General features: G+C 38.8%; 1 protein-coding gene across 6 annotated transcripts; it reads left to right on the forward strand.

Moving 5' to 3' along the window:
- Positions 1–763: 763 nt before the first annotated feature.
- ZMYM5 (zinc finger MYM-type containing 5) lies at positions 764–25,613 on the forward strand. 6 transcript variants are annotated; one of them, XM_040266831.1, is made up of 9 exons: positions 770–858; positions 1,778–1,847; positions 1,943–2,006; positions 8,262–8,766; positions 9,005–9,098; positions 18,868–19,153; positions 20,009–20,174; positions 21,067–21,279; positions 24,193–25,613. In XM_040266831.1, exons 4-9 carry the CDS (start codon positions 8,272–8,274, stop codon positions 24,958–24,960), a joined length of 2,022 nt encoding a protein of 673 aa, XP_040122765.1. In that variant the 5' UTR covers positions 770–858; positions 1,778–1,847; positions 1,943–2,006; positions 8,262–8,271; the 3' UTR covers positions 24,961–25,613. The 6 variants fall into 6 exon arrangements, with proteins under 6 accessions (XP_040122767.1, XP_040122765.1, XP_040122761.1 ...); XM_040266830.1 differs by having other exon boundaries at positions 817–915; XM_040266833.1 differs by lacking the exon at positions 1,943–2,006 and having other exon boundaries at positions 764–858.
- Positions 25,614–26,696: the final 1,083 nt, after the last annotated feature.

The following is a 26,696-nucleotide window of genomic DNA, read 5'->3' on the forward strand; positions in this document are numbered from 1 at the left end:
TCAGTATATCCAGTTGAGTGATGGTGTTGAGTTCAACTATGTCCTTGGTGATTTTTAAAAAATTTTATTTTTATGGTTGCATTGGGTCTTCCTGGTGCGTGAGGGCTTTCTCCAGTTGAGGCCGGGCCCAGGTGTGGAGCCGGCAGCAGGCGCCGTCTCCGCCGCAGGACCCAGCCCCGACTTCCTGGGACCAGTCGGAGTGGTCCCCAGTTCCACCCGCGGCCCCGTCAAGATGGAGGACGTAGTCTCCTCCAGCAGCCATGACGGGAGCGGGGGACGCCTCCCCACGGGGCTGAGGGGAAGGGAAGCGCTTCCAGCCCTCGGAGCGCGCGGGGCCCTGCCGCCGGCCTTCCAGACCCCTGCTTCCTCCCCCGTCGCTGAAGCCCCTGCCCGCCCGTCTCACGGGGCTCCCAGACACTGGACAGGGAGGGCGAGAGGGATATCAAGGCCGCGGCGCTAGCAGCCGCTGCTAAGGCAGGTGGCCCGGCAGGTCTTCGGGCCGCGGGGGCCCGACAGCGCTCGACCACTGCAAGTAGTAACAGACTCTGTGCCTACACGGCGACGCATCGGTGTGAGATCCGTGCGGAAAAGGCGGGGAGTGCAATAGAGGCGCGGGGGTGTGGCCTACGGCTGACGGACAGGGCATCGGACCACCCCCTCAAGGGGGGTCCTGAAGGAAGGCGGACGCGGCCAATGGGCGTGTCCGAGGTGCCCAGCCCGCTCTCCCCGGTCGCCAGTGAGGGCGCAGGGGGTGGGGCCTGCCGGGTCAGGCCGCGCCGCCGCGGCCGCCGCCTCCGCCGCCTCGTTCGCGCTAAAGCTGGGACTGGACCGAGCGGAGTTGTGCGTGTTGCCGAAGAGGTGGGTGGTGGGCCGGGGACGGAGAGATTCGTTCCGCGGAGCCGCAGCCAGAACCGGGTGAGGCTTGTTCCCGTCGTGTGTCCAGCTCAGGGCCTCCGACAGTGGGGGTGGCCGGGAGCGGCGCAGCCTTCGGAGGCGGAGGCGCCGGGAGGCGAAGATGGGTGAGGGCGGCCTCCGAAGCCTCCCACCGACCCGGGACGAGCGCCCCGCGGCGCGGCAGCCGTCGCCGCTGCCGCTTCGGGGCCTCAGGCTGCCGGCGGCTCCGCTGATGTCCCAGGCGCATTGGCGGGCGGGAGTGCAGGCGCGGCCGCGAGAGCAGAGTGAGGGGGCCGCCGGCGGGCCTCGGGCCTCGGGGGTCGCGGGGTGGGGGAGGGGGCGCCTGCTTGGGCGCTGGTGGCCGCGCTGGCACTCTCCCGGCAGCGACCCGGGGTCCGCAAGTCTGGGGCTGAGGACACTGCCCCCCCGCACCAGGTCCCCTCCTCGGCCGCCCAGACCCCGGCGCGGCGTCTTCTCACGGCATATTTGGGCGAGTTTCTAATGGCGGACGCGGAGCGGGCAGGTCTCGGGCTCCGGGCCAACACGGGGGTTTCCGTCCCGCGGCGACGCGAGCTGCGGGCAAGTGGGTTCCTGAGGGACAGCGGCGGCGGCGAGCGGGCCGAATCGGGGGATAGGCGTCTCCTCCGGCTCGAGGCCGCGCTCGCCCTCCTCCTCCCGCCCTTGGCTCGTAGGGACTGTGCGGGCGTGTGGTGGTGGCGGAGCCTCGGTGTTGTGTACCTGGCGCCTCGGCTGCCGTGGGGTGGGGGGTGTCTGTGTGGAGGAGCGCTGAGGCTTCTTCACTTGTCCCTTTGCTTCCTCTCTGGTGAGTTGGTGCTGCGTCCAGCTTGGCTATAACGAAGTCCGTTTTCATCCTTCGTTCTAGGGCCAGGAATCACCTACAGGACAATCTGGTGATAGTTCGGTGATAGTAAATAAGGAGGAAAGCGTGCACGGTGAGTAATTTTACCCCGCGTGTTTGTGGAATACAGTTAGCGCAGTACTAGAGTGTGCTTCTGTGGAACTTACCTTTCTCTTACCTTGAAAGCAGAGAGCTAGTTTCTGGAGGGACCTTGTCCCCAGAGCCAAGCCAGGGAAGTCCCTGGGAAAGCATGGGGAGTGCGTGCTGATATTTACACCACTGGTGTTCTCCTAGAGTTCTAAGATGTTCCATTTTTAATGCTTTCTTTTTAACAGTTTTTTTGCATTCTAGTGGTTAGGAATAATTTTTTTCTGTAGTGTTGAATTAACTAGACCGATTGAATCTTATCGTTACTCTAAGATTGATGGACACAATACTTTGTGTGTGTGTTTGTCTTATATTTGAGGAAGATTTGTGTTTTCTGTATCCTGATAAAACTCAGGCAAGCATCACATCAGGAAACTTTTTTTTTTTTTTTTTTAAAGAGATGCTAGTTCTTACCCTAGTCGCGATTCTAAGATTGACCACCGAATTACTAAATTGGTAGTGACAGTCTCCATTATGAAGTTGATGTGTTTTTTTTCTTGTTACTAAAAAGTAAGCTAAGTGCTGTTCATTTTGGTACAATAAAATGCCCAGTTCCTTGTCAGCTGTTGCGTTAATGGCTTTAACACCAATCCTTTCCTGAATCAATAATTTTGTAAAGTGTCTCAAAATGATTTTTTTAAAAAAATCTCTGATTCTACATTTATTATCTGGGATTCTGTACAGTCTTAGATCCTGCCTATTTTGTCCTTCCAGCTGGTCAGTTTTTCACCAGTCATCAAAAAGAAACTTGTGAATACTGCTGTTTCTCATAGTAATATTCCTGCCTTCCCTCTGCTGTTGTTGTTTCTTGCCAGACTTGACTGTGCACTTACTCTGATATGCTTCATGGCACACTTCATTAGTTAGACAGCTTTTAGGAATGGATATTGTTTTGACTGGATGATTTTCATAGGATACCTGAAATGATATTTCAGATTATGTGGTAGTTGTGTGAGATGAAGGAATGTGGACAGGGTTCTAGAGCTATGAGGGACTTTATTAGGAAAAGGGAACTAGTGGAGACTAACAGACTGGAAGGATAACAAATTGCTGACTCAGTTTTTACCACTTAGAAAAGCCACTTTTCTCAACAGCAGGTTCCTAGCATAGGTGAGCACAGTGTGGGAAGGACTACGTTTAGTGCCAGCCAGATTTGTATCTGGTTTATATCTCTACTCTCTTATTACTTTGGCAAGTGCAAACTAAATAAGAGTCAATAACTGAACCTTTATAAATGCACATCTTATTCAGTTAAATACACTTTTTTATCCACATTTTATACGTGAGTAAATTGTGTCTGTGTTCCCAATTGCTATGAAGATTGTAAAGTGCCTAGCCCGTAAGTTATGTGAAACACACACACACATTGTTAACGGTAGCTATAATTCTTGTGTTTTTTGTCTTCTGATATTTCCTCAGCTTTATCTTTCAGTCCTTTCACTGAGTTTTCCATTTTTGCTAAGCTTTTTATTTCTAGAAGTTCTTTTTTAATACAAGAAATAGCAATTTTTTATGGTCTTTTGCTTGTCATGTGTCGGGCTAGAGTTCTGATTGTTGTGTGGATTTCGATTTTGTTTTCTTTTTCCTGCACTTTTCTCTTTCTCCATTTTTTCTTTTAACAACTTTTTCTTTTACATTATTTTTTATTGGAGTATAGTTGTGTTACAGCATTGTGTTAGTTTCTGCTGTACAGCAAAGTGAATCAGCTATACCTGTATATATACATATATCCCCTCTTTTTTGTATTTCCTTTACATTTAGGTCACTGCAGAGCATTGAGTAGAGTTCCCTAAACTGTACAGTAGGTTCTCAGTTATCTATTTTATGCACAGTATCAATAGTATATATATGTCAGGACTATTTTTCTTAGAGGATTTCTTCAGATATTTTATAATCCTTGGTTGGTCTACTCGTGGTTAAGAATTGAGAAATAGAAAATAGATTAGAAAAATGAGTGGAATGTTTCAAGTTGGAGCTTCACTGTAGGATGAATCTTTTTAGGCCAATTGATGGAGAACCTCTGAAGTCATTATCTTTAGGTCTTCCATTTTGAGGGGTTTCTAATTCCACAGAAAGGAGTGTTTCTGAGAAAGAAGTTTTCTGGGGAAGGGTCTGCTGCTTGGAAGATTGAAGTCTGGATGCCAGCTCTCTGGAAATCAGCTGGGAAAGGGAGCATTTCAAATACATGATACTGAAGCATTCACCAGTGGCTGGTAAACCTGAAACAAAGACCGTTTGTTCTGTCTTCTCCAAAGAAGAGAAGTCTAGAACTTGGGCCAGAAAGGGGGAAGACCTGTGATCATCAACGTGGAGAAAGGGAAGGGACCTGGAATTTCACATCCTCCTTGTCTTAGCTGTCTGCTCCCTATTCCAGTGATATCAGGAGTTACAGGCTTTGAGCCTTTTGATGATTCCGCAGCTTATGTCAGAAGTTTCTCAGTTTTTTCCTTCACTGTTTTAGAGGTAGGCTGTCTCAGGCAGAGTTGGTTAACTACTCATCCACCTGCTTATCAAAGTTTTTGCTTTTGTTTCTTTAGTTTTTCCTTTTCTTGTGAGTAGGAACTTTACTGTCATTTATGGGGATTTTAGAAGGGATTGAAGTTAGTTTTGTGTGATCAGTCTACCATCTCTTAAGTGCCTATTAGGTACTTAAGTAGTTCTACTGTTTGTTGTGATTGTTCATTTAATTCCTTTTCCTATCTCTTTACATTTGTGAGTAAAACCTTGAGAATCATCATACACCTTTATTTAGTTTTTGATTTTAAGTGGGAATCCTTGTATATACTAACAGGAAGCTAACTTTGAAATTGATGTTATTTTTATGTAAATATACAAATATTTTTATATTACAAAAGATGTTACAGTATAAGTTCAGAGATCCCATAGAATGTGTTCTAGAACTTATTAAGTGATCAGCAAATTTTTATAGCATGCATCCTTTATGTTTCATAGAGCCTTGAAGATATAGATGTGCCTATAGGTAGCAAAAAATGAACCTTTGGAGCAGTGATTAAATATTTGAAAATACTTTCTTGGTGATTTTAATATTTGAAGGCTTGTGAGCAGATTTGTTTACCTTTATCATCATGTGCTAATCTTGTCAAATTAATAACTCACCATTTCTATGTTAGCTACTGTATTTTGAGTCATTTTAATATGTAAGTTCTACCAAACTGTGCATAAACATAATTGAATATTAACTGGCTAGTAAATTATTCAACTTTTTTTAATTGAAGGTGATGTCAGGAAGTTAATGATACTGAATTATAACAATGCAGCAGACATTTTTGCAGTTTTAAAAACGCATATTTAAAAAACTATAACACTGAATGCATACTTAAAAATGATTAAAATACCATTTTATGTTATATATATTTTAGTGTAATCTTTTGAAAAGATAACTGTAGCAATCTTTAGGAAATAAAAACTAGAATAAAAGTAAACACAATAGGGCAAAGGACCCTGATTTGTGTCTTTGTTTCAGTGTTAACTCTCATCTTTATCGATAATGAAATACCTTCTTAACGTTGCACGATTATTACTTACAACCTAGAGATAATTTGCATATGAGTCTTGCTTGGGTTTCAGCCTAACTTTTTAGTTAGGCTGAAATTCTAGTCCCAATTTTTTTTTCTCTTGGCTGCACTGTGAGGCTTGTGGGAGCTCACTTCCCTAACCAGGGATTGAGCCCTGGGCCACAGCAGTGAAAACCTGGAATGTTAACCACTGAGCAACCAGGGAACTCCCATTAGATTCCACACTTCTCTGTGTGGATTTTCCTTTAATTTTATATTAATTTTCATTGTATCAAGATGAAAATTAAATAGTTGTAGATGAATAAGATACCACAGGAAGGGAAATTCCCTGGTGGTCCAGGGGTTAGGACTTCTCCTTCCAATGCAGGGGGTGAAGGTTCAGTTCCTGTTTAGGGAGCTAAGATCCCGCATACTTCTTAGCCAGAAAACCAAAGCATGAAACAGAAGCAGCATTGTAACAAATTCAATAAAGATTTTTTTTAAAAAGATACCACAGGAAGACAAAAATATTTAAGATTAATTAGACACTTGTTGAAATCTTAGGGTGGAGCCAAAGTATTTGCCTGAATACCTTCTCAGTAGAGAGAGATTTATCATTTTTGCACTCTTTAATATGGTCCAGGCAGAGACCAGGGACTTGTATGTCCAGTTATCACAATAAAAACCTCAGAGTCCTTTTTTAAATCCCCATTTATAGTATGAACAACAGTTTACAGTTTAGAAAAGTAAAACTCAATTAAGTGAGGTAATTTGCTTAGTGCCTTAGCTAAACTTTTAACTTTTTCTCTTTTTGGATAATATCATAGAAATATTTAAAACTTTTTTGTAGGCTTATGTTTACAGAATTAAGAAAATGATAGTTAAAGTATATAAACAGTGACTTTTAATAGTGGTTAGGGTTAGGATTTAACTTTTTTACAATCTGAAATTTGAAAATAGGTAAACACTTAATCTTTTTTTTCAGAAATTGACTGGAATTAGCTGAGCATAAAGAATCCCCTTTCTATTATTTTCTTTGGGAAGATCAAGATAGAACCTAACAGCCACCAGAGGGCACCATGGAGTTAGCTATTGCTCTTTCCCAGAAATTGTTCTTTTCTGTTTTAGATTTATTCAATACAGAAAGAACTAACAAGAATTTGTGTGTGTGTAAATAACAGTTCTTAAATTTCATGATTTAGTTTAGGCGAGTTATTGCCTCTTTCCTTTGAAAATCAATCACATTATAAGCTTATTGGATATGTGTTAACTATGATCCTAATTTTCGTATTTGCTTTATAACCCTTTTAACTGGTTCCTTAGATTTGTTAGTTATCTTTGAAGTAGAGTTACATATTGTTAATTTTGTTTCATCTTAATAAAACAAGGACTTAAGAAATTGTATACAATAATTGCATATGATGTGGTGTCTATGAAATAGATTATAGAGTCAGATTTCTTGGGTTTGACTCCTGATTCCACCCTTTCCAGCAGTGGAGACTTGGGCAGGCCATGCAGATTACTTACTGTCTTCTGAGACTTAGTTTCCTGATCAGTAAAATGAGACAAAGAATAGTTCCTACCTCACTTATTTAAGCATTTACTGAATTACTATATTTAATGATATAGCACCCATTAAGAATAAACATTATCTATTGTATGACTAAGTACTATCACTTAAAATTAGTTGGGAAAATTTTAGAATAGAATGTTACTTAGCATATTTCAGTATGAAATGTTTAAAATTGAATGATGACTGCTGTATGAGTTCTCCTAATTATTCAGTACCCCTACAGATCCCACCTCTTTCACTGTCTTGAACTTCTAAGAAAATTGAAGCCAGCATTTGTAAACTTAGCTCAGCTTTCCATCTATTGTTTCTACATACTTTTATACGCTCCAGTTATAATTGGACAAACCCTTGAACAACGTGGGTTTGAACTGCCCAGATCCACTTCATACATAGATTTTTTTCCAGGAAATACTGTAGTATTGCAGGATCCAGGATTGGTTGAATCTGTGGATGTGGAACTTCAGATACGGAGGGCCAACTGTAGGACTTGAGCCTCTGTGGATATCCTGGGACCAAACCCCCTGCGAGTACTGAGGGACAGCCATACACTTAACTTTTCCCTCTTGCTTTTGAGATAAAGGTGATTTCTTGTTCATGATTAGCTTCATTACCGCCTGTGCTGTGCATATCCTCATCCTCCTCTTGTCTCATCTGCTTTGAGAGCTTTGCTTCATTGATCTTTCACTTCTCCAAATTCTTCCAATTATTTGGATCTGGATCCTTTCCTTTGTCATTCTCTAGTGCATATAGGTACACAGAAGTGTTTGTTAAATAAAACCAAGGCTAAGAATTTGGGGCCTAAAATTAGAGCCCTGAGTGGAAATGCTATTTGGGCTTAACCCATATGTTTCCTGATCTATAAAATGAATTAAACTATATGTACCTCATGGGTTTTTTCAGAATTTTACATAAACCTATAATATAGTATCTGGCAATTTGTGGACAATGACAAAAAAGTTTCAGAATGATTTAATTACACAGTTATGTTGGAAGCAGAGAATTTGAAAAACAGTGACAAAAACACTAGGGAAACGGTTTGGACAATATAATAATTTTAGTAGATAAAGGTATATCTGGTATACTAATTGTATTTGGACCCTGGGTTATTGGTAATTGATGGAATTATTTTGTACTATTTTCTATTTCAGTGAAGGACTTACTAATAGATAAAATCACAGAAAAGAATTTAAAATTTCACTTATGCTATTTAATTGCAATAAAATGTAATAATCATAATTTACTCAAACTTTTTTTTCTTTTCTCTCTGTTACAGGTTCTTTGGCATGGGTGAATGTTCAGCAGGAAGATTAGACTTGACTGAACAGACTCCTGTCTTATTAGGGAGTAAAGCCATGGCAGCTAGTCTCATGGATGTAGGAGACTCATTTGGTGACCCAGTTAGTCCGTTAGTTAATAGATCTAGAAACTCATTGGTGGAAGGTGATAATGGTGATGATGATGATGTTGTGTTTATTGAATCTATACAACCTCCTTCAAGTTGTGCTCCAATGATAGCTGATCAAAGACATTTTGTATTTCCTGCATCAAGAAATAAAAAGCTTCAAGGACATTATTCTGTAATTCTTCCTTCCTCAAGATATTTGGCTTCTCAGAAGGGAAATATAAGTGAGACAATTGTTATTGATGATGAAGAGGACATGGAAACAAATGGAAGGGAAAAGACAGTTTGTCCCAGTTTTATTGAATGGGGATTTCCTGGAACTAAAAACAGAACCAAAGATTTGGATTTCTCCACTTCCAGTCTTTCAAGAAGTAAGGTAAATGCAGGAATGGGTAATGGTGTTATCACTACAGAACTGACTGTGAAATTCATATTACTAATGTTACAACTTTAGAAGCAGGTTTTAAGCTCTGAATGATGGGCGAGATATGAACTTAATGATTACAAATATAACATCACTGTAGAATTCCAACTTGGGAGATGTCGATAAAGGACTTCAGTCAAGTAATTTTGGTGTTAATATGCAAACATACACCCCGTCTTTAACTTCACAGACCAAGACTGCAGTAGGACCTTTTAATCCTGGTAGAATGAATGTGGCAGGAGGTGAATTTCAGAATGGAGGATTTACAACTCATCATAGTCCTGGTAAGCAGTGAGTGATACTAAATACTTTCCTTTCACCCTAAATTTGTAAGCTTTTGGCTTTTAGTACCTACATCCAGTTTATTTATTCTATATGTGAAATATTTTTTGTTAACTTTCATATTAAGGTAGAATTTTTTTGCTTAGTATAACTGCAGTTTACCCAAGTGTTTTGTATTTTAAGTTTTAACTGAAAACTCTCATAATTCTTACCTCCATCTTTGTTTACCATCTTTAATGTAAAATTCTTAGGATAAAAAGATGGGTAGTGAATTAAAGGATTAAAGTAATATTACATAAGAATTAAATTTTATTTAATTTGTAATTACATAACTTGATTTTTCAATTTTTACTTTTCAAGTGTTTACTCTTGGACTGTCTCTGATTTTTGTTTTAAATTAGTACTTTATTCGTTTCTTCATTTTAAATTTGGAAAACTTTCTTTAAATTAGAGATCTATATTTTAAATACACTTCCGTGGCCATTCGTGTTCTGGTAAAATATAATGAAAGTTATTTAAAATTTAGCAAATCTTTTTTTCAGCTTTTTCGTGACTTAATGTGCCCTTTGTTTCTTTGTTTGTTCTCTGGTTTTTGTTTGTGTTTGCTTTTGGCCATCTGTCAACTTAGAATTTTAGAAAAGAACTATAAAGTAACTAGGGCTGAGAACCGAATCACTTATTGTTTAATGGAATGCTAGTATATTTTTTCTTTACAATTTTTTAAAATTAATCTTTTTCTCTGATTATGAGAACATTACAGAACATTTGAAAGAAATCAGAGTTAGAAATAAGAAACTAGTATCTGTTACCAACCCACTAAGTAGAAATGACTGACAGCTGTTAAAATTTTAGTTTGTTTGCTATCAGTCTTTTTGCCTCTGTGGTTTTAAAAATAGAATTTAGAGCATATTATATATAGTTTTGTGTTCTTTTGACTTTTAATGTAAGTTTTAAGTATGTTACGTTATTTTAAAAATAGAATTTTCAGTGACTATAAAATATTCTGTTGTCTCAGATATTTATTCCTCTACTTTTTAGGCATTTATGTTTTGTCATTTTTTTAACTGTTGAAACTCCACACACTAAATGTCTTTGTTTACATTGTTTATTATTTCTAAAGGACAGTTCTCAAACTTTTGAACTCAGCTTCACTCTTTGAAATGACTGAGGAACCCAGAGTTTTTTGTTTCTGTTTTTATCTGTTATCATATTAGAAATTAAAACTTAAAATTGAAAAGTACCTAATAATTATGTATTATGTGACATTTTTAATGAAATATAACTACTTTCAAAGAAATTTAGTGAAAAAAGTGACATTATTCTGCCTTAGTTGAAGACAGTATATTTAGCTCCTCCGGTTGATTTCTACATAGAATGTGTTGCTTTGTCTTCTTTTGTTTGCAGTATAAGGAGAAAATCTGGCGTCGCATACATACATAATTGTAGAATGGAGCTATATTTTAGTAGTCTTTTTAGTTAACTATGGATATTTTCTTTTCCTTTTGACATATCTCCAAAACTTGATAAGTGGTTGTTTCTTAAAAATTCTTACAGTGTGGAATCTGAAACTGTGTAATGAACTTTTCATACATTATTACACTAAAATTCATTAATCTTCGGATGAATTTTACCTTTGAATGAATTGGTAACATTGTGCTTTCATTATTTGTAAGTGTTGATTCACTGAGTTACCTAGGTCTTCTAAATGTTGACACCTTAAAAAGCTAGCAGTGTTAGATGCAAGTTATCAGAGATTCTGATTTTCACTCAAAACATCAAATTTTCTCATTGGCAACAAATAGTTATTTTTTTGAAATGAAAAGCTTAATTTAAGAAAATGTAACCAGTTTGTCATTTCTTTCAAGGCTAGTTCAGCCTGCAGTGCAAGTTTTGCAAGTGCTTTTCCACTGTATCTCATTGTACTTTGTTATGAAAAGGAAGTGGCTTCTGGATGCTTCCCTGTTCATCATACAGTTTCCTCATTCATCATACAGAGTATTAAAATGTAATCAGAGGCTGAAATTTAGTAAAATTCATACTAAGTTTTAGTTTTTCAACAAGGACTTCTTTTGTATAATAAATAATTTCACTGGTCTTTGTCCATGTTTCTTGGGAGAGAGGCTGAATCCTTGAGATTAACCAATTCATGAAGATTAAGGCTAAGGGGAAAAAAAAAAGTCTAAGGGAAGGTCGCAATACCAACCATGTGATTCAAGTATTTGGGCCTTTGAGCCAGCACAGCCTCCATGGAGGAGAAAGAGACTGAGATGGTCTGATCACCTGCAGCAAATAATCCCATCATTCATCTCCACACGGTGATGAAACCCAGTACAAACTCTTGACACTGAGATCAGTGTAGCCTCCTGGTTGGTGAGCTCATCCGTGCCCAGTGCGTGATGCTACCTGATTGACAGAGAATGGGCAGAAGCTCTGCATTGGGATCCTCCCTCTCCTCAGCTTGTATGTCTCTTCATTTGGCAGGTCCTGATTTGTATCCTTTAAATAATACTGATGATAAGTATAAAGCTTTCCTGAGTTCTCTGAGTCATTCTAGCAAATTATCAAACCTGAAGTGGCCTTAGGAAGCTCCCGGATTTGCAGCCAGTTGGCCAGGCATCCAGGTGGCATGTGAAGGGAGGGCAGTCTTGTTGTGGATGTGTCTTTAAGCAGGGCTGGTGCTCACTCCAGGTGTTTAGTATCAGAATCGTGTTGACCTGTCCGTGTTGGAAGAAGAACAGTAGAAGTAAATGTGCCTGATAGTGAGGACAGCTTTTCTAGTACAGTTGGGTTCCACTGTGAGCAGTTTTACTCATCATTGCTTCTGCACCATTATTGCAAATGCCAGCATAGTGAAAAAGACAAATAATCTGTTTTATTATGAAAATAGTTCAGTCTGTCACATCCTCTTTTATTTCTTATGTAACGTTGTATAGGAGTGATCAAAGTATAAAAAGTCTTGCTGTCTGCTTTTTTTTGGCAGCATTGTGGGTCTTGTGGAATCTTAGTTCCCCAACCAGGAATTGAACCCCAACTTTCAGCGGTGAAACTACCAAGTCCTAACCACTGGACTCCCTTGTCTTGTTCTTGACCTGGGGGGAAGCATTTGACTGAATTTCATCAGTAATATATTGATTGACATGTCAAATCTTTAAGTTTATCATACTTATTTTCTAGTGAGAAGTTTCTGTAGGTGAAACGGCTAAGTCAGACGTCAGTTTTTTAAAGCTTTTCATGGTAAATGCAAAATGGCCCTCATAAAAAAAATTTGGGCTTTTTTCCATGTTGTAAACTGTCCTCAGGAGTAGGAATACTGTTTAATGTTTGCTAAACTGACCATTTAAAGGTGATAACTTCCTTCATTTATATATCATGCTCGCCTGCTTAGTAGCTCAGTCATGTCCGACTCTTTGTGAACCCATGGACTGTATAGTCCACCAGGCTCCTTTGTCCATGGAATTTTTTAGCCAAGAATGCTTTGAAGTGAAGTGAAAGTGCTCATTTGTGTCTGACTCTTTGCAACCCCGTGGACTATACAGTCCATGGAATTCTCCAGGCTAGAGTAGTGAAGTGGGTAGCCTTTCCCTTCTCCAGGGGATCGTCCCAACCCAGGGATCGAATCCAGGTCTCCTGAATTGCAGGTGGATTCTTTACCAGCTGAGCCACAAGGGAAGCCCCAGAATACTGGAGTGAGTAGTCTGTCTTCTCCAGGGGATCTTCTGGACCCAGGAATTGAACCAGGGTCTCCTGCATTGCAGGCGGATTCTTTACCAACTGAGCTATCAGGAAAGCCCTAATTTATATATCATTGAACTTTTAAAAATAGATTTGCAAAATATAAATTTGTTCATTCATATTTGTCATATTTATTACCATGTACATCTTTTATTTATTGTGAATGAAACATGAGAAATAATATAAAACACTTGTGATCTCTGTGAAGAATGATGTGTTAAGCTTAACAGTTGAAGATGTTGAAGACTTGAAATAATATTCATTGAAAAGTCATTCTTTTGGATCTGTTCACTCTTAAAAAAATTTATTTCTAATATAATTGATTTGTTTCTTTCACTTATTTCTTATTTTGTAATTATTTCCTAAATTTTAGATGTATATTTGTGGAAGCATGAATTCAATCTTATGTATATATAAGCTCTTAAGTGAAGTTAAAATCAGAAACCTTGCCATGTATATCTTTGATGCTTCAACCTTGACCCATTTTTCACTTTCTTTTTTTTAAAATCTTTATTTATTTGGCTGTGTTGCATCTTAGTTGCGGTATGTGGGATCTAGTTCCCTGACCAGGGATCGAACCCAAGCCCCCTGCATCAGGAGCTTGGAGTCTTAACCACTGGACTAACAGGGAAATCCCCATTTTTCACTTTCTGAAGTAAATTGAAGTTGTGTATTTAATCGTGAAGTGGATCAATAACATGCTTTTCAGTTTAAAAGCATAGCACATAAATTTGATACTTAACTATAAAGGAGCATACTGTGGTTAGATGTGATACTGTCACTCCACTCAAATAGTGGACATAATTGAGACTAGCAAAAGTTGTTTAGATTACTTAGATGTATTTTCGTTCATGTCATCCTTTTATCTCACTAATTCAAAACTGTATATTACTATGATATTTTCTCATGACGTGAAATATCAATGATTTTAAAATATAACAAAAACAAGCATTAAAGGACTCACTTGATACTCATTCATATATATGAAAAAGTTCTTAGCTACATTTGAACTATTTTGTGTATGCTGAGGCAATTCCTTTCTGTTATCTATGAAGTTTGAATGAATTTACAGTGTTCCTGGGTTCTCTGAAGTTCTACTTTGGGGGACAGAAGTTACAGACTATATCCTTTTAAATAATACCATGTGGTCCAGAATTCTTAAAAGAGTGTCTACCAAGTTGTCAGGTAAAGAGTGATGGTGAAGATGTGTCAAGTTTTCTGAAAGGTGGAGTCACTTTCCAAAAGGAATGCCTTGTTGCTGCTTTTTTCTTTGTTAAAATGGAATATAGCATCTTGAAAGCTGTCTAATTTTAGTGTTAACCCCAAATTTTGTTTTTGCCTGCTGTCAGCTTTGGTAAAAGTAACGAATTTTATAAATTACAGATAAAACTTGTTTAACAGCTTATGAAAATAGGATTGTGTCCATTAGAATGGACTTTGTGTTATTTAATTTTTTCATTAACCTTTAGGGTATACTGTATTACACTGAAAGTTCTTTGGTCATCATGTATCTTTATGTAAATGGAAAAATCTCATCCAAGAGAATACTTGGAAATTGTTCTTGGCATCTGTGTTGTATCTTCGTTGGATTATAAGCATTTCTGGCCTGGATACTGATTCTAGGAAGTTCTGCTTCTGATGATAATAGATTTTAAACTAACAATTGATAGGTAACTCCTGTTCTCCTACAGAGAATAATGGAGGGGTGGGGAGACAAAATGTATAAAATGTCAGAAGTATTATAGAGCTACAAGTACACTGGAAAAATGAGGTTTGTCATATCTGAGACGATGCTATCTTCTTGGGGTTGCTCTTCTGTAATGTGAGTTTGGTCAGTTCCGGAAACGGCCACTGAGTTAAGGGGGACTTTTAGCAGACTCATGGGGCCTGCAAGGAAGGACTGGTTTCAAAACAAACAACAACAAAAACCATTGACCTGTGGATTGGGAATGTGAACACCAGAGTCTCAGTGTTTTCCCCAGTTTTTCATATAGAAATGGTAGTCAGGGATATGAGAAGGCAGGCCATCTAACAACACAATATATTAGAAGTGCGTCCATAAGGGGTATGATAATAGAATTATCAGTCTACATTTTAACTGTAGATTACCTGTAGGAACAGCTGAAGAGAGTGTGAATGAACTGGAACGTTTATCAGAATATTATCCAGACTGAGTCAGAACCAGAAAGGGGGAAATGCAGAAAAGAATGTAAGAGACTTAGGATACTTGATGAAAAGGACATGTAATTAATATCCCAGGAAGAGGAAGAAAGAAATGAGGCAGAAGAAGTGTAACTGAAGATTTTCTAAAATGGAGAAAAAACATTTGAATTTGAGAATCTTTACAAATACTGAACAGGATAAATACCCAGGAAACCATTGAAAGACATGTACAGAAATCGTGATCAAAAATTGGAAGACAGTCCTCCCCCTATACATTGTAGCTTCCTCCCCTGAGTAGCAAAGATCGCGCTTGTGTCCTGCCCACTCTGTCATACACAGTGAGGTGTCAATCAAGATCTTGCTTATCAGGTCCCCTTATCCAATAAACTGTTGATGTCCCCTCAGCCCAAAATATTGGAAGCAGTCCTAATGTCCATCAGAAATAGAATGATAAATAGTATCAACCACATAATGGAATACTCAACAGTGGGAACAGATGAACAGCTATCTTCAGTGTGTGTGAAAACTCAGGGTACAGGCTACATGATTACATATGTGAAGTTCAAAATAAGACAACTACTCTGACGTCAACAGGTATGGCTTGTGGGAAAGAAGGGAAGTGATTGAGTTGAAAAGACAGGAGGACCTTTCTGTGCGTTTATCTGGGTGATGGTAATAAAAGTATAGGTGTGTGCATGCTCAGTCATGGCTGACTCTGACCCCATGGACTGTAGCCCGGCAGGCTCCTCTGTCCAGTGGATTCTGTAGCAAGATTACTGGAGTGGGTTGCTATTCCCTTCTCTAAGGGATCTTCCTGACCCAGGGATCGGACCTGCATCTCCTGTGGCACTTGCATTGGCAGGTGGATTCTTTTTTGAGCTTTGCACTTAGGATATTCAAGCTTCATGTGTTGCTCTTCAACAACAAAGAAACCCCACTGAGACACTAAAGTAACTTCATTCAGACCAATACTCAAGAAATACTAAGATGTTATTCTTTAGGAAGTAGCGTTTGGATGTGGGAAGAAAGAATACCTAAAACTCAAAATAGTGTGTCTGGCATGTACTGGTCTTGGGCAGACCACCTTGCATGTAAGGAAGGGTTTGCATTAATCTTCTGGGCCCCTTTTCTTAAAATTTACTCTGGGAACAAAGCATGGAAAAATGTGATTGAGACTTCTTTTCTTTAACCTGGAGACACTAATAAATAAAATAGGAATTTGATGGAAGAAGAAACTTTGAGGGACTTCCCTGGTGGTCCAGTGGTTAAGAATCCACCTGCCAGGGCAGGGGACATGAGTTCGGTTCCTGGTTTGGAAGATCCCATATGTCATGGGGCTGCCCGTGGGCCATGACTCCTGAGCCTGTGTTGTAGATCAGTGACCTACAACTACTGAAGCCCTTGGGCCCTAGAGCCTTGCTCAGCAACAAGAGAGGTCACTGCAATGAGAAGCCCATGCACAACAACAGAATCCCAGTGCAGGCAAAGATAAATAATACTAAAATAAACTTGGAAATTAGGATAAATTAAATGGTTGCAGTATGAACAAAGAAAACATTTGCTTTATTTATGAATGTGTCGAAGCTAAAGTGAAAAATTACAGAATCTATTTTCTTAGCAGTAGAAGTTTCACTTTTCGTAATTATATATAAGTATGTCCCCTTTAAGTGTGGATAAGTATACAAATTCACAAGCCCAGAGAATCCCCTTGGCGGTTCTGTGGTTGGGACTCCATGCTTTCACACCGAGGGTATGGGTTTGGTCCCTGGTCAAGGAACTAGAATCCCACAAGCCACCTGGCATGGCTAAAAATAAAAAGCCCAATTTTTCTTTCATAGTGATGGTAATGGGAAATGTTGCAGTGCTTTGAATTTATTTCTTTTATTAAATCTGCTTTGTTATCCACATTATCTACAGAGAAGTTGATCCCAGAATGCATCCTGTATTTTATAGATAACAGGTAATTTTTGTTTTCTAAAGAAATAGTTCAAAAGTAGGCAGGTGAAGCAATAAACTTACGGGCATTTGGTAATAAAAACTTAATCAGGGGAAGTCTCTGGCAGCCCAGTAGTTAGGACGTCGAATGAGGGCCCAGGTTCAATCCCTGGTCAGGGAAATAAGATCCTATAAGATGTGTTTTACAGCCAAAAAGAAATCTAAAAATCTTTATTGGAATATACTTCATGTTTGCCAGCATATCTTCCTGTGGAGTGAAAGAATTTCTTTGGTTACTTTTTTGGTTCTGTTTTTTGCCTATTTCGATAAAATGTCAAAAAGGACAAAATTAGAAGCAGCACATGGAAATTGAGAAGTGAAAATAGAGTTTTTAATATTGCTAGTATTCTGAAAGTTGTTTGGAGCTATAATAAGTGAAGGGGACATAGGCCTTTTGCTAATGATAAAAGCTATTTTTGAAGAGCGATTACAAAATAATTCAGTACTCTTGGGCCATTTTTCTCATCTCACTCTTGGGCTTTCTCTCAAAGCTTCATCATTACCCTGGAGTGAATTAGAAATGCAGATCTCAGGCCCCTCACTTGACCTACTAGTTTGGAATCTCTGTGTAAACAAGATTGCCAAACGAATGTATGCATGTTAAGGCACTGTAACCCATACATAACCTGTACCATTTTGAGGCAAACAGCAGAGTGCCTGTGTAAAGGTAGGAGAGTTGAGTTTCCTGCCCATACCACCTCACTGATGCCTGGAAATAAGTATAGTAACTGTAGACAGTTGCTTTAAAATGCTATGTCTAAATTACATGCATTTTGAAGTATTATGGAGGGAAGTGTACTAATATCTACAAGTTACTTGAACTACATAACAAGATAGATTATTTAGAGGGATGAATAAATAGAAAGGTGTGATAAAGCAAAACCAATAAAATAGTATAGCATCTACATGGTGGACATGGGTCTTCACAGTAAATTTCTTTAAGGTTCTCTGTATGCTTTAAATTTTTCATAATGTTAGGGGGAAGCTGTTATCAAAATGGGTATCATATACTAGGTTTTTGGAGAAGGACATGGCAACCCACTCCAGTACTCTAGCCTGGAAAATCCCATGGACGGAGGAGCCTGGTGAGCTGCAGTCCCAAGGGGTCGCTAAGAATCGGACACGACTGAGCGACTTCACTTTCACTTTTCACTTTCATGCATTGGAGAAGGAAATGGCAACCCACTCCATTGTTCTTGCCTGAAGAATCCCAGGGATGGCAGAGCCTGGTGGGCTGCCGTCTATGGAGTCGCACAGAGTTGGACATGACTGCAGCGACTTAGCAGCAGCAGCAGCATACTAGATTTTAGTCTATATTTGTACATTTCTTTACAATGTATTAATTCTTTCTTAGAAGAGAAAAAGTACCTTAGGAAATGCACCATGTACAAAACTGATGTTTTAGTATATGCATTGTCTCATTCAGCGTTTTATTTTTTTCCTGCTGTGTGGCTTGTGGGATGTTAGTTGCCCAACCAGGGATTGAACCTAGGCCCTTGGCACCTAAAGCATCAAGTCCTAACCAATGGGCTGTTAGGGAATTTCCTCTCATTTATATTTCATAACACTGATAGGTTGGGTGTTATTGCAATTTGTAGCTGAGAAAACCAAGGCTCAGTTTAAATTACTTGCAAAATTTGTAGTGCAGAGGGTCTTATTTAGAGATGCTGGCTACTCAGTGTACTATTCCAGGACCACCATTTCCATTGCTGGCACAGTAGAGCTTAATTCACTTAGAATATGAAGCTGATTGTTCTGCTGGGTTGTAAAACAAGCCTGCCTTAATACTCTCTTAAACTTGTGCAAAATGAAAAATTTTAAGTATTTTTTTGATGTGAGTTTTTAACTGTTCGTGACTTTCTTGTGTGTTTTATTTTTAAGATTCTTGGATCTCCCAGTCAGCATCCTTTCCCCGTAATCAGAAACAGCCAGGGGTGGATTCTTTATCACCAGTGGCCTCGCTTCCTAAACAGATTTTCCAGTCTTCTGCCCAACAGCAACCCACTAAAGCAGCTAAAATCACTTGTGCAAACTGCAAAAAACCTTTACAGAAGGGACAGACAGCTTATCAGCGAAAAGGATCAGCTCACCTCTTCTGTTCTACCACCTGCCTTTCTTCCTTCTCTCATAAGCGTACTCCAAAGAAACGCAATGTGACATGTAAAAAGTAAGCTGTACCCTTCAACATGCCTCCACATGATTGGACACTGGTAGTATGAATGTGTGTTCTGAATGTCCTTACAGAGTTGCAGAGATCGATGGGTAGAATGGATGCACACGTTTCTTCAGCTTTACAGAACTTGAGTTATCTTAGCATACATCAGAGCTCTGGGTCATTTGTACTGTACTTACTCTTGGCAGGGAAATGAAGTTTAGGTATAGAAATAAACGGACCCTCTCTTTTCCACTGCCTTTGCCTCACCCTTTCCCCCACCCTCTGTCTTGTTTCTACCTGGTTGCTTGTCCCCTTTTTGTATGCTTCTAGAAGTCATAACCTGTGACGACAAAAATTGCTTTAGTTAATTTATGGTTATTTATTTGTTTGGCTGCGCTGGGCCTTAAGTTGCAGTACTTGGGATCTTCAGTCTTCATTCTGGCATGAGAGATCTTTAGCTGTGGCATGTGAGATCTAGTTCCCTGACCAGGAATCGAACCCAGGCCCCCTGCATTGGGAGCACATAGTCTTAGCCACTGGACCACCATTAGTCTCAACAAAATATTTTTATTTCTGAATCTCTTCCCATATTATTTAGGAACTCTTAGCAGTGAAACCAAAATGTAGATTTTTCTGGATCCAAAAATTATAGTTGATTCCTAGGATTAAATCATGAGAAAATGAAAAATATTGGTTGTTATTCATATATTTGACTTCTATTAAAATGCAGTATTCTGGGGAGTTCCCTGGCGACTTCTGTGGCCTGGCTTCAGTCCCTGGTCGGGGCGCTGAGGGAACTGATATCCTGAAAGCCAGGTAGCATGACCAAAAAGAAATGTTCTTAATTGTCTGTCCTTTGCATTTCAGAGATGCACCTACCAAAAAAGCTACCATTGTTCCTCAAGGGGAGTCAAGTGAACCCTTCCCAAAATGTTGTAGTACATCTCGTTTGTCTCCCTATGAAGACAGCCAGAATCTTCGAAAAAGAGTTCTGAACAAATCAAGATGTACAATCTGTAATAAACTAACAGAGGTCTGGACTTTTATTTAAGTTACTCTCTAGATTAACCAGAATAATTTTAACTTTTAGGTACTATTATATGTTCTGCAATCTACCTAATAGATGTGTCCTGAATTCCCTCAGTGAAGTTGAAGGGAAGAATAGGCATATGTTAGAGTTGTCTCCTAACAAACGTCCCCTTCCTTTGGAATGGGGAGTAAACATCTGCTTACGTGGAATTGAATGCAGTCATAAAGAAAGCAGTGGTTTCATGGTGGATTTTGTTCTTATTAGCCACACTAAATGAGAATGTAGATTTAGGACATGAAGGAAACAACCAGTCCTAGAAGAACACAAAGAAGTGAAGTGAAAGTATGTAGGTCATCCCACATTTCCTAGGTGGCACTGCTGTCTTCCCAGGCATCCAGGGAGTGCTCACTTGGCTGAGTTTGGTCTGGGTTATCAGGGAGCCATGCAAATCCTCGACAGGATTTTATCTCAGCTACCACAGAGCTAAGCAGAGCAAGAACTTACGTTCTTACAGACACTATCCTGAAAGTGGGTGATCCTGGTGCCCACTGGCCACCCCCCCACAACCCTGTTTTCTAGGGCAGTGAAGTTTATAATACCTACAAATTCCCTATCCATTTGTTTTTAATCAAGTCATATCAAAACCTGCTATCTAATTCATTTTCTGTTGTTCTTAAATATATCATTGCTTTTTATTCTATAAATCTTATATTTCCTTTTTACAAGAAATCAAAGTTAAAAATGAAAGAGTAGTATAATGTGCTTTTTAATGTCTTCTACCTGAATATTTCTTCCACTGAGAAATTACTGGAGATTATTTGTTGGAAAAAAAATAGATATATCAGGTATGATGCAAATCTGGTTGATTTATTTAATAAATTGGTTTTTCTTCTAGATTCGGCATGAAGTCAGCGTTAACAATGTGACACACAAGCTGTGCAGTAACCAGTGCTTTAACAAGTACAGGCTGGCCAATGGTCTAGTGATGAATTGCTGTGAGCAGTGTGGCGAGTACCTGCCCGGCAAAGGAGCTGGGAACAATGTCCTGGTCATTGAAGGTCAACAGATGCGATTTTGCTGCCAAAGTTGTGCTAATGAGTATAAACAGGTAATTCTCTTTTAATGAGTTTTAAATGATCAAGCTTGTAGTAACCGGCCTGTTAGCTTACATTAAGCAGATTTTTCTTAGAATCTCATTTAGTTCCTTTGTCAGTCTTTCATTGAATATTACTCTCAAATGAGTATTGAAATTGATCTAAGTAAGCTTGCGTTAAGACTTGACGTTTTGCAGACATTACAAGGAGTAATTTTCCCCTGTACTGTTTTGCATCCCCGCTAGTTCCAATTACTCCGTAATCTCAACAATATTTGATGTTGTCTGTTTGATTTAATCTATTTTAGTAGGTATGAAATGATTATCTTCATTGTGGTTTTAATTTCCTGATAACTGCTGTTCTTTTTTTTATTACACGTGTATCTTCTTTTGTAAAGTGTCCAAGTCTTAGTTCACTTTTTTTTTAGTTCACTTTTTAAAATTGGGTTGTCTTTTCTGTTATTGAGTTATGGGAATTCTTATATATTCAGGATACATTTCTTTTGTAAAATAAATGTATTTGGAAGATTTTTCTACTGGACAGTGTTTTTGTCTTTTCTCAGTGTTTTTGAAAATTCCAAGTTTTACATTTTGATAAAGTCCAATTTACTGTTTGCTTTTCTGATTAAAAACTCTTGTTTAGGGTGTCTTTGCCTACCAAGGTTATGAAGATATTTACCTATCTTGTCTTCTTTCTAGGTTTAGATTTTATATCTGTGATCCATCTCAAGTTAATTTTGTGTGGGAGGGCTTTCCTGGTGATCCTGTGGTTAAGATTCTGCCTTCCAATGCAGGGAACATAGGTTCAATCCCTGGTCAGGGAACTAGATCCCACATGCAGCAGCTAAGAGCTTGGCATCAGTGAGTGGGGGCTAAAGATGCAGACAGACCTGCAATGGGCCAGACAGGCCCTCACAGCAAGGAATGACCTGGCCAATATATCATTGGTGCCAAAGTTGAAAAAGGATGAGAAGGCAGCTGGAGGGTGACTGTGTGTGGTAAGCACAGTGGCAGAGAGAACTAAACTTGCATCCACCTCATTGAGAAGTCGATAGCGACGCCTAAAAGTGGGAGGAAAAAATCAGTAAATAGTGATAGAAACATGTTATTGTGATACTTGGAAATAAACATGGAAAGGAAACATCTAAAAATGTTCAAAGTACTTAACTTCTGGGAAAAGGGATGCTTTAATTAATTGAATTATTTCTTTTAATTAGCCAGATGTAACTAGTTGATTCTCTTTACTAAATGTTTATTAACTTTCAATTAAATAAAACCTTCGAAATAGTGTTAAAGATACTGAAGTTGTTATACCTCATGTATAATACCTTAGGTAATGTGAGGAACTAAGATCGTGCAAGAAAATATGTATTTGTATATGCTGTGTTGGCACTGATGCCAACGTTTAATTATACGTAAGCCTTGAGTTTCCTGATGATCTACACTGGATTCAATTTAATGATCCCCAGGAAGATGAGTCCTAGATGTGGGGGGAATTGTGACAACTTGACTACCTATCCGTTACCAAGACACTCAAGAAGGAAAGAAATAAGACCAAGGCTCGAGTTTGGTTGTGTAAAAAAATAACATTAGCAATAGTCCTTGGCATTCTGTCTCTTCTTAAATATGCTCTTTTGGTACGTCTTACCAGTCCCATAGTTTCAACTAATATGTATTTTGATGACTTCCAGAATATATCTGGAATATATATTTCTTCAGTTTCACACCAGTATGTCTGTCTAATTTCCATTTGAATGTTCCACAAATATTTGGAACTCGGTCCACAACTGACACTCCAAGCCTGCTTTCCTTCTTTGTTTCCCAAGTCAGTATATAAACCCCCATCCAGTCAGGTGTCCAAGCAGAAACTTTGGGTTATTCCTTACTCCTCTGTCTTAGCCCCCAGGGCCACTCATGTCCCAACTAACCTGGATTCTACTTCCTAACCAACTCCTGGCTCTGCCCTGTGCCCACCACCGTAGTCCTAGACCTGACCACCGTCCCTGCTTGCCAGAGTTGGCCCCACAGCCTCCTGGCTGTCTCTGTTCCCTGCTTTCCCTGAGCACTGGAGACCAGGGTGCAGTCAGGGCGGTCTTCCAGGGCACACACCACATCATGTCACTCCAGCTCTGCCTCGGTGCTGCCTCTGCATGCAGGACTGCCTCAGAGCAGTGCTCTTGGTTCCTGAGCTCCATTGTTTACCATGGTCAGGTATTTTAGTACTAGCAGATGCCCTTCACAGTGCATACATTTCTTATTTTGACTCGTGTGTGTGTGTGTGTGTACATTTTTATTTTATTGACCCCAGAATAGCTAATTTTAATTTTCATTAGATGAAATCATATACTATATGGTACCTTGTGACTGAATTTCACATACACTGTTTTCAGGGTTCATCCAAGTTGTAACATGTATCTTTACCACACCTAATCTTATTGCCAAATAATATTTCATTGTATGGATAATACCACATTGTTATTTCTATTTTCTTGGCTCTTGTGAATAATGCTGCTGTGATCATTTTGTACAAGTCTTTATGTGGACATGTATTTTCATTTTTGAATTGCCACTCTTCGAAAATGGTATAGGGTCACTATGGTGACCATATATGTCACCATAGGATGACATAGGGTGTCTTATAGAGTGACTGTTAATTTTGAGGAATTGCCATTATTTTCCATTTTACATTGCCACCAGTGCCTTAGGAAGGTTCCAGTTTTTCTACATCTCTGCTAAGACTTGTTATTATCACTCCTTTTATTGTAGGCATCCTGGTGGGTATGAAGTGATTTGTAGTGGTATTGAATTGTATTTCTTTGATGATTAATGATAAGCATCTTTTTCATATGCTTATTGGGCATTTGTATATACATTAACTTTTTTCATTGTTAATAATGTAAGGAAAAATTATAATCTGTTTTTCCTCAGATGATGGAAACAAACTTAAAAAAAGTATTAGCATCAGAAAACAGAAAAAGGAATGCTGTTGGAGAAGAAAATGAAAGAGAATTATATGGATCATTGACCATACTTCCAGAAAAAATAGAAGAAATACCAGAAAAAAAGGAAAAGACTTCAGAACTACAGGTTTTAGCAGAATGTATCCTAGACACGTCAGTGGTCCAACAGAATGTGAATTTACCTCCTTCCATGTCAGACATAGCTGATAAACTTCAAGAGCAACTGGGAGAGAAACCATCAGAAGACTCTGTTATTCCAGCTGTGCTTTCTGCAGATCCAGGTACATGGCCCCGAATTTTGAGTATTAAACAGAGGGACACTCTAGTTGAAAATGATCCACCTCAAGTAAGAAATTTTAACTTCCCAAAAGACAGTACAGGGAGGAAGTTTTCAGAAACTTACTATACAAGAATTCTTGCAAATGGTGAGAAAACCACTAGATCCTGGTTACTTTATTCAACCTCAAAAGATTCTGTCTTTTGTCTGTATTGCAAACTCTTTGGGGAGGGAAAAAATCAACTGAAGAATGAGAATGGGTGCAGAGATTGGCAGCATTTATCACATATTCTTAGCAAACACGAGGAGAGTGAAATGCACATCAACAATAGTGTTAAATATTCAAAATTAAAATCTGATTTGAAAACAAGTAAAATTGTTGAAGCTTCAGAACACAGATTACAGGAGAGTGAGGGGGAGGATGGTGTGAAGCTGTTGTACACCTTAGACCTGATCTGACATGATATGAAGGGGTTGAATACTTATTCAGAGCTGTACCCTGATAGTCGGTCCTTTGTGCTGAGGCTCCCAGACAGTGCTTCCTCCGCTCATTAGTAATAAGTATCATAGCAAGTTAACTCGTAAAGATGGTTTTTGCTCCAGGTTCTCATGATTAATGCCCATTCCAGTGAAGGCAGTTGTTGATCTTTTCATTCTTTCAATTCACATCTTTTAAAATGGGCGTTTCAGGACTGACTTTTGACCGGTGTAATTAATATTTTGTTCTGATTATCTTGAAAGAGGGAGAAAAAGGCTTGAATTTATCAATAACAGTTGAACAAGATACATATATGAACAAGTATTGTTATTTAGAAATAGAATGGGATCTGAAACTGCAGCTTTTTGCTAGTAAACCAAATACCTATGGTTTATTTCATTTGGGCAAAATGTTATATTTTGAACAAAGCAGCATCATTTGTTATGTTAAATGAATTAAGGTGGTTAATTTGTGTTTTATTGGTTTTGTTTTAATTTAATTTATAAATGTTTTAGCTTTTATTGTCATGTGAAAACTATAAGCATAAAGAATATACCTATTTTTATGTTGGTGCAAATATAAAATTTATTGTTGATATAAATATTAAAATAAAAATATATTAAGTTAACCTTTATGTGTTGTGGCAATTTTTTTGTTTTCATCCAAAGGAAAAATACACTCATGAAAATTAAAAGAAGGGTGTCGGTTTTTTCACGTAGTCAGTCATGTTGCTTCACCATGTATTTACTAACTCTCCCTTGTTTCTGGTTTCTGATAGCAGTTCTGTCATATATTTTATCCTTACATACCGTTGTCTCAAGGCTTTTCCTGTGAAACAAAATGGCATGTGAATGGTGGCTGGAGCAGGACGACATGGGGCACTTGGCAGACTCTGTTGGTGAGGCCAGCACAGAAAACTTTGGGAAATAACCCAGAACATCAGTCTCATTAGTTTATAGCTGTTTTGCTTCCTGACAGCTAGGTCGTTTTCAGTGTTTCATACTTGGGTCTGAATGAGGCTTTGGAATAATTCCAAAATCCAGTTTCTTCAGAGGCCTGCGAGGATACCCAGAGCATAACAGCTTCTGAAATTACTCTGCAAATGCTTTGTGTGCCTGCTATTTTGTGAGCACTTACCAGTTAATTGAATTACTGATTCGTCATATGGTTGTATTAGACGTTTGTGTAATCTGACCAAACTAATGAAATCAACCAGTGGCCATGTTCAGCACACTGCAGGCACACCTGTGAGGCATGTGTAATGAGTTAGGTGTGAAAAATTCCAAAGATGTGGGTGCTGAGTTTATCCTTGTTCACTGTAAACTTCAACTTTTTAGTGTGTATGAATTTTTCGTAGTGAGATGTTGAAGAAAAATTAACTGTAAATTCTGAAGATGATAAAAGTATATCTCTCTAGCCTGGTGAATCATTTATTTTTCCTTATCTAGCTCTTATTTTTTACATTGTAAAATTAGTATATGCTCACCTTAAGGAAGGAAGGAAGGAAACAAATGCAAGTCTTAGAAAAAAAATTATCCCCTACTGCAAATTTAATATCAAAAATTAGGAAAGACAGTTCAGAATAACAGTCCTCAAGAAATGGCAACTTACTGGTTTTGTTAATCTCATAGAGGACAACTGAATTTTTTTCATCAACCTCAGATTTTCAAAATTGCTGTCTTTAGGACTCTTACACTGAGCCATTTTCTTCCTGTGA

This window comes from Oryx dammah, unplaced genomic scaffold (genome assembly GCF_014754425.2).
Source record: "Oryx dammah isolate SB20612 unplaced genomic scaffold, SCBI_Odam_1.1 HiC_scaffold_24, whole genome shotgun sequence".
In the NCBI taxonomy this organism is placed as follows: domain Eukaryota; kingdom Metazoa; phylum Chordata; class Mammalia; order Artiodactyla; family Bovidae; genus Oryx; species Oryx dammah.

Coding starts and splice junctions, on each gene's coding strand:
- ZMYM5 (XM_040266833.1), top strand. CDS start 8,272: ATGGGTGAATGTTCAGCAGGAAGATTAGACTTGACTGAACAGACTCCT. Junction 20,175..21,066: donor TCTGTAATAAACTAACAGAG/GTCTGGACTTTT, acceptor TTTTTCTTCTAG/ATTCGGCATGAAGTCAGCGT. Junction 21,280..24,192: donor GTGCTAATGAGTATAAACAG/GTAATTCTCTTT, acceptor GTTTTTCCTCAG/ATGATGGAAACAAACTTAAA.